This window comes from Palaemon carinicauda, chromosome 39 (assembly GCF_036898095.1).
Source record: "Palaemon carinicauda isolate YSFRI2023 chromosome 39, ASM3689809v2, whole genome shotgun sequence".
NCBI lineage: Eukaryota > Metazoa > Arthropoda > Malacostraca > Decapoda > Palaemonidae > Palaemon > Palaemon carinicauda.
In genome coordinates, this window is record NC_090763.1 from 23,631,099 (window position 1) to 23,638,632 (window position 7,534).

At 38.8% G+C, this 7,534-nt stretch overlaps 1 protein-coding gene across 1 annotated transcript; it reads right to left on the reverse strand.

The window, feature by feature from the left end:
• Nucleotides 1–6,676: 6,676 nt before the first annotated feature.
• Nucleotides 6,677–7,534, reverse strand: LOC137631289 (dnaJ homolog subfamily C member 7-like). The gene has a single exon (XM_068363070.1). It carries the CDS (start codon nucleotides 7,532–7,534, stop codon nucleotides 6,677–6,679), a length of 858 nt encoding a protein of 285 aa, XP_068219171.1.

Genomic DNA, 7,534 nt, shown 5'->3' on the forward strand with positions numbered 1-7,534 from the left:
GATATTTCCTTCTCAATAAAATACGTTCCTTTTCCTCTCCACCTTCCTTAGTCCAACCACTCGGTTCTCCCAACTGAGACCGTACTTTATCCAGTGATGCAGGCTTGTACCTATGCAACCAAGGATATTTCCTTCTAAAAAAAAAGTTCCTTTACCTCTCCATCTTCCTTAGTCCAACCACTCGGTCCTCCCAACTGAGACCGTACTTTATCCAATGATGCAGGCTTGTACTTGTGCATCCAAGGATATTTCCTTCTCAATAAAATACGTTCCTTTTCCTCTCTACCTTCCTTAGTCCAACCACTCGGTTCTCCCAGCTGAGACCGTACTTTATCCAATGATGCAGGCTTGTACCTCTGCAACCAAGGATATTTCCTTCTCAATAAAATACGTTCCTTTTCCTCTCCACCTTCCTTAGTCCAACCACTTGGTCCTCCCAACTGAGACAGTACTTTATCCAATGATGCAGGCTTGTACCTTTGCATCCAAGGATATTTCCTTCTCAATAAAATACATTCCTTTTCCTCTCCACCTTCCTTAGTCTAACCACTCGGTTCCCCCAACTGAGACTGTACTTTATCCAATGATGCAGGCTTGTACCTCTGCAACCAAGGATATTTCCTTCTCAATAAAATACGTTCCTTTTCCTCTCCACCTTCCTTAGTCCAACCACTCGGTTCTCCCAACTGAGACCGTACTTTATCCAGTGATGCAGGCTTGTACCTCTGCAACCAAGGATATTTCCTTCTCAATAAAATACGTTCCTTTTCCTCTCCACCTTCCTTAGTCCAACCACTCGGTTCTCCCAACTGAGACCGTACTTTATCCAGTGATGCAGGCTTGTACCTATGCAACCAAGGATATTTCCTTCTAAAAAAAAATTCCCTTTACCTCTCCATCTTCATTAGTCCAACCACTCGGTCCTCCCAACTGAGACCGTACTTTATCCAATGATGCAGGCTTGTACCTCTGCAACCAAGGATATTTCCTTCTCAAAAAAAAATTCCCTTTACCTCTCCATCTTCCTTAGTCCAACCACTCGGTCCTCCCAACTGAGACCGTACTTTATCCAATGATGCAGGCTTGTACCTCTGCAACCAAGGATATTTCCTTCTCAAAAAAAAATTCCCTTTACCTCTCCATCTTCCTTAGTCCAACCACTCGGTCCTCCCAACTGAGACCGTACTTTATCCAATGATGCAGGCTTGTACCTCTGCAACCAAGGATATTTCCTTCTCAAAAAAAAATTCCCTTTACCTCTCCATCTTTCTTAGTCCAACCACTTGGTCCTCCCAGCTGAGACCATACTTTATCCAATGATGCAGGCTTGTACCTCTGCAACCAAGGATATTTCCTTCTCAAAAAAAAAAGTTCCTTTTCAAGTCCATCTTCCTTATTCCAACCACTCGGTCCTCCAAACTGAGACCGTACTTTATCCAATGATGCAGGCTTGTACCTCTGCAACCAAGGATATTTCCTTCTCAATAAAATATGTTCCTTTTCCTCTCCATCTTCCTTAGTTCAACCACTTGGTCCTCCAAACTGAGACCGTACTTTATCCAATGATGTAGTCTTGTACCTCTGCAACCAAGGATATTTCCTTCTCAATAAAATATGTTCCTTTACCTCTCCATCTTCCTTAGTCGAACCACTCGGTTCTCCCAACTGAGACCGTACTTTATCCAATGATGCAGGCTTGTACCTATGCAACCAAGGATATTTCCTTCTCAAAAAAAAAGCTCCTTTTCCTCTCCATCTTCCTTAGTCCAACCACTCGGTCCTCCCAACTGAGACCGTACTTTATCCAATGATGCAGGCTTGTACTTGTGCATCCAAGGATATTTCCTTCTCAAAAAAAAGTTCCTTTACCTCTCCATCTTCCTTAGTCCAACCACTTGGTTCTCCCAACTGAGACCGTACTTTATCCAAGGATGCAGGTTTGTACCTCTGCATCCAAGGATATTTCCTTCTCAAAAAAAAGTTCCTTTACCTCTCCATCTCCCATAGTCCAACCACTCGATCCTCCCAACTGATACCCTCCTTTATTCATTGATGGAGGCTGGAACCTCTGCATCCAAGAATATTTCCTCAAAAAAAAGTTCCTTTCTCCTCTCCATCTTCCATAGTCCAACCACTTGGTCCTCACAACTGAGACCGTACTTTATTCAGTGATGCAGGCTTGTACTTGTGCATCCAAGGATATTTCCTTCTCAAAAAAAAAGTTCCTTTACCTCTCCATCTTCCTTAGTCCAACCACTCGGTTCTCCCAACTGAGACCGTACTTTATCTAATGATGCAGGCTTGTACCTCTGCAACCAAGGATATTTCCTTCTCAAAAAAAAAAAAAAGTTCCTTTACATCTCCATCTTCCTTAGTCCAACCACTCGGTCCTCCCAACTGAGACCGTACTTTATCCAATGATGCAGGCTTGAACCTCTGCAACCAAGGATATTTCCTTTTTAAAAAAAAGTTCCTTTACCTCTCCATCTTTCTTAGTCCAACCACTTGGTCCTCCCAACTGAGACCCTACTTTATCCAATGATGCAGGCTTGTACCTCTGCAACCAAGGATATTTCCTTCTCAAAAAAAAAGTTCCTTTTCCTGTCCATCTTCATTAGTCCAACCACTCGGTTCTCCCAACTGGGACCGTACTTTATCCAATGATGCAGTCTTGTACCTCTGCAACCAAGGATATTTCCTTCTCAATAAAATACGTTCTTTTTCCTCTCCACCTTCCTTAGTCCAACCACTCGGTCCTCACGACTGAGACCGTACTTTATCCAATGATACAGGCTTGTACCTCTGCAACCAAGGATATTTCCTTCTCAATAAAATACGTTCCTTTTCCTCTCCATCTTCCTTATTCCAACCACTCGGTCCTCCAAACTGAGACCGTACTTTATCCAATGATGTAGTCTTGTACCTCTGCAACCAAGGATATTTCCTTCTCAAAAAAAGTTCCTTTTCCTGTCCATCTTCATTAGTCCAACCACTCGGTTCTCCCAACTGGACCGTACTTTATCCAATGATGCAGTCTTGTACCTCTGCAACCAAGGATATTTCCTTCTCAATAAAATACGTTCTTTTTCCTCTCCACCTTCCTTAGTCCAACCACTCGGTCCTCACGACTGAGACCGTACTTTATCCAATGATGCAGGCTTGTACCTCTGCAACCAAGGATATTTCATTCTCAATAAAATATGTTCCTTCTCCTCTCCATCTTCCTTATTCCAACCACTCGGTCCTCACGACTGAGACCGTACTTTATCCAATGATACAGGCTTGTACCTCTGCAACCAAGGATATTTCCTTCTCAATAAAATATGTTCCTTCTCCTCTCCATCTTCCTTATTCCAACCACTCGGTCCTCCCAACTGAGACCGTACTTTATCCAATGATGCAGGCTTGTACCTCTGCAACCAAGGATATTTCATTCTCAATAAAATACGTTCCTTTTCCTCTCCATCTTCCTTACTCCAACCACTCTGTCCTCCAAACTGAGACCGTACTTTATCCAATGATACAGGCTTGTACCTCTGCAACCAAGGATATTTCCTTCTCAATAAAGTACGTTCCTTTTCCTCTCCATCTTCCTTAGTCCAACCACTCGTTCCTCCCAACTGAGACCGTACTTTATCCAATGATGCAGGCTTGTACCTCTGCAACCAAGGATATTTCCTTTTCAATAAAGTACGTTCCTTTCCCTCTCCATCTTCCTTACTCCAACCACTCGGTCCTCCCAACTGAGACTGTCCTTTATCCAATGATTCAGGCTTGTACCTTTGCATCCAAGGATATTTCCTTCTCAAAAAAAAAAGTTCCTTTTTCTTTTCATCTTCCATAGTCCAACCACTCGATCCTCCCAACTGAGACCGTCCTTTATCCAATGATGCAGGCTTGTAACTTTGCATCTAAGGATTTTTCCTTTCTCAAAAAATAATATGTTTCTTTCTCTCTTTATTTTTGCTGATTCTGCATCTCCTCCTCCTCTTGTTGCAGATTATTCTTTTTTCTACTGGATTTTATAGTACTGGTTCTTTATTTTTCTAGGATTTTATAGTTTTTATTTGTTTATGTATTTATTTATTTTTTTTCATGCTGCTTCCTTTCTTCTTGTTGCCCTTGCGTTAGTTTTTGGATTGAACAGTTTTTATATTATTCCCGATCATACAGACAGATTTTATAGTTTTTGTAGATTTTATAGCCTTTTAGTTTTTTTTTTTTTTTTTTTTTTTTTTTTTTTTTTGGCTGCTGCTGCCTCTCCTCTCATTTTGGTGCTGCTGCTTCTTTTTTCTTTTCTTTGGAACATGTAGTTTTTCTTTATTGGTTTTATATTTTTTTTTGGATTTTATAGTTTTATTTCTATTTGGTTGGGGGGGGGGAGGATTTTTTTAAAATTTTTATATTGCTGCTTTACATCCTGCTTATCCTTTTCCTATTGCTGCTGCTGCTTCTTTTTTTTTTTTTTTTTAATGTTTATAACTTTTTGGATTTATTGGTTTTATATTTTTCTATTTTAGTTTCTTTATTTATCTATTTTTTTTTTCGCTGCTGCTGCTTCTCATTTTGTTGGTGCTGCTTCTATTTTTGGATTTTGTAGTTTTATATTTTTTTTTTTGGATTTTATAGGTTTTATATTTTTATTTGTAGATTTTATAGTTTTTTGTTTTTCATTTTTTTTTTTTTATTTTTCAATTTTTGGCTGCTGTTGCCTCTCCCCCTGCTTCTCCTCCTCATCTTGTTGCTGTTTTTTTTTCTTTTTTTGGATTTTTTAGATTTCAATTTTTTTTTTTTTTGGATTTCAGGTTTTTTTATTTTTTTATTTCTTTTGGATTTCAGGTTTTTTTTATTTATTTATTTCTCTTTTTTCTTGGATTTATTTCAATCTTTTTGGTGCTGCTGCTTTTCCTCCTCCATTTGTTGCTGCTGCTTTTTTTTTTGTGGGGGGGGGGTGTTGTTTATCCTTTATTCTGCTGTTGCTTCTCCTCCTGCTTCTCAAAGGATTCAGCTTCTTCCCCCAGTTCTTTGGTTCCCATATAAGGATCTGACTGCATACTAGAAGAACATTGCCTCCTCCCCTTTGCATAGCCAGTCATCTAGATTATTCCATCAGAACCACCCGAGGGTTAGTATCCAAAAGAATAGTTCTAGATATCTGACAGTTTGTTCACCTGACGAAGCCCTTGTACGACTACACCAGGTAACATAGCATACTAGAAAAAGACAAGGTTTTCCCCTCTGTAGAGCAAGTCCTCTAGGTTATTCCACGTCCTTCAAGCCGGGTAGTTAAGCCAAGCATCCCTTAAGCACTTCCTGGATATTTCCTCTTAAAAAGAAAAATCCCCTTTCTCTCCTTCCATAGTCCATCCACTTGATCCTTACAACTAAGGCAATTCTTTACCCAATGATGTAGAGCTTGTACCATCTGCATCAAAGGATATTTCTTCCTAATTAAAATGTCCCTTTCCACTCCTCTCATATTCTGCCTACTTGATACTTCTAATGGCTCTTACATAAAAACTTGTTTACTTACAAATGTAAACTAAAACTAATACTTTCCTCAAAAACTCTACTGAAACTTATTCTAAGAATATTTTCCTCGTGCATTTTTTTATTTTTTTGTATTTTTCATTTTTTTTTTGTATTTTTAATTTTATAATTTTTGGGGGGCTTTTGTTTTTAAATGTTTTTTCTGGATTTTTTTGTTTTTATATTTTTTTGGGTAATTGTTTACACCAAGCTCTCCATTTATTCCAAAATAATGCAATCCTGCAGTTCTCATCTTCTTGCACAGTAATTAGGTGGTTATTTAAATTCTCGGAAAGCAATAATTAGCAAGATATGTTGAGGAAGGGGGAAGGGGTTATAAAAAGAAAATAGCTCGGTTTCCTCACTAAACGGTTTGGAACTGACATGTCATCATAGTCAACCAAACAGAATTCGTGATGCCAGCGTACATAAACAAGTTCGTGGTCCCAGCGTACATTTGATATACTGTATTGTACCAACCGTAATGTGAACTCAAAGGCAGATTGGAAACAACTGAGTTATATATTAAGGAACACTCTTCTTTATATACAAAACCTCAAGGCAACAGGACATAACATGTTCGAGAGACAGACAATGTTCAGAGCAAAACAGCAGACATGAATTTTCATGTTCGTTTGAGTGCGAGGGAAGAGCGAAGATATAAGCATATTATATACAAAAGGAATTATGTACAATTGTGTGACACACGGTTGGTACATGATATTCAAAATATACTTAATTAATAATGGATTAATTACTCAAAATTGTCCATAAAATATGCAATTTACAAATAGTGACACTTTTGAGTAATCACTCAATTTTTATTAAGTATATTTTGAATATACAGTATATCAAATGTACGCTGGCATCACGAATTCTGTTTGGTTGACTGTTGACATGTCAGTTCCAAATCGTTTAGTGAGGAAACCGAGCTATTTTCTTTTTATAACCCCTTCCCCCTTCCTCAACATATCTTGCTAATTATTGCTTTCCCAAAATTTAAATAACCACCTAATTACTGTGCAAGAAGATGAGAACTGCAGGATTGTATTATTTTGGAGTATATGGAGAGCGTGGTGTTGTAAACAATTACCTTTTTTTTTTATAGATTTTCTATCTTTTTTTTTTTTTATTCAGGAAAGATTTTTTATTTACATGCGAAAAATTTGCCCAACGCGTCGAACATATCGTTAAACACTGTTCCTTTTTGCCTTCGAGGACGTTGGTCCCTCTGTCCTGGTTGTTGCCTTGAGCGTGGAGGTTGAAGCTCTGCATCGTATTCCTTTCTGACTTGTTCATCCGTCTGAACAGTTTTAGCATCAACCAATTCTTTAAACTTCTCGTCGAATGCCTCCTGTATGAATTTGGGTTTGTCCCCGTGTCTGTCCGGATGAAACTTCACGGCCAAGCCTTTGAAGGCTTTTAAAATTTCTGCCCTCGTGGCCGTCTGACCCACACCCAAAACCTCATAAAGGCTTTGGCTTTCCCATTTCTTCTTTAGCACCTTAGCATCTTCTATGAATTTCAGACATTCCTCAGATTCCTTTACCGTTCTCGCTGCTTCGAAGTCATTCATGGCAGCGTCGAAAAGGCCAAGTTTGAGAAGGTGCTTCCCTCGGAGCATGTAGGCTCTGCATCCATGAAGACATTTCTCAATGGCTTTGCAACAGTCCAATATGATATCCGTGTCAAGAGGGTTTCCAGAGGCTGCGTTCGCTTCAGCTCGAAGGAAATGCAGAAGAGCATTTTCAGCTTTTAGAATTTCCTGTATATTTTCTTGTTCCTTTATCTTAAGGTCTTTTTGGACGCAGTCATTTTCCAGTTTTTCTATTTTCTCATTATGGATTTTCTCAATTTCCTTGATTATTTGCTTTTTCATTTTCGTATTAAGAATTTCTTGTTTCTTCTCATGTTCCTTCATCTGAAGGTCTTTTTTGGCGAAGTCCTTTTCCAGTTTTTCTATTTTCTCATTTAGGATTTTCTTAAATTTTTCCATTTCCTCCAT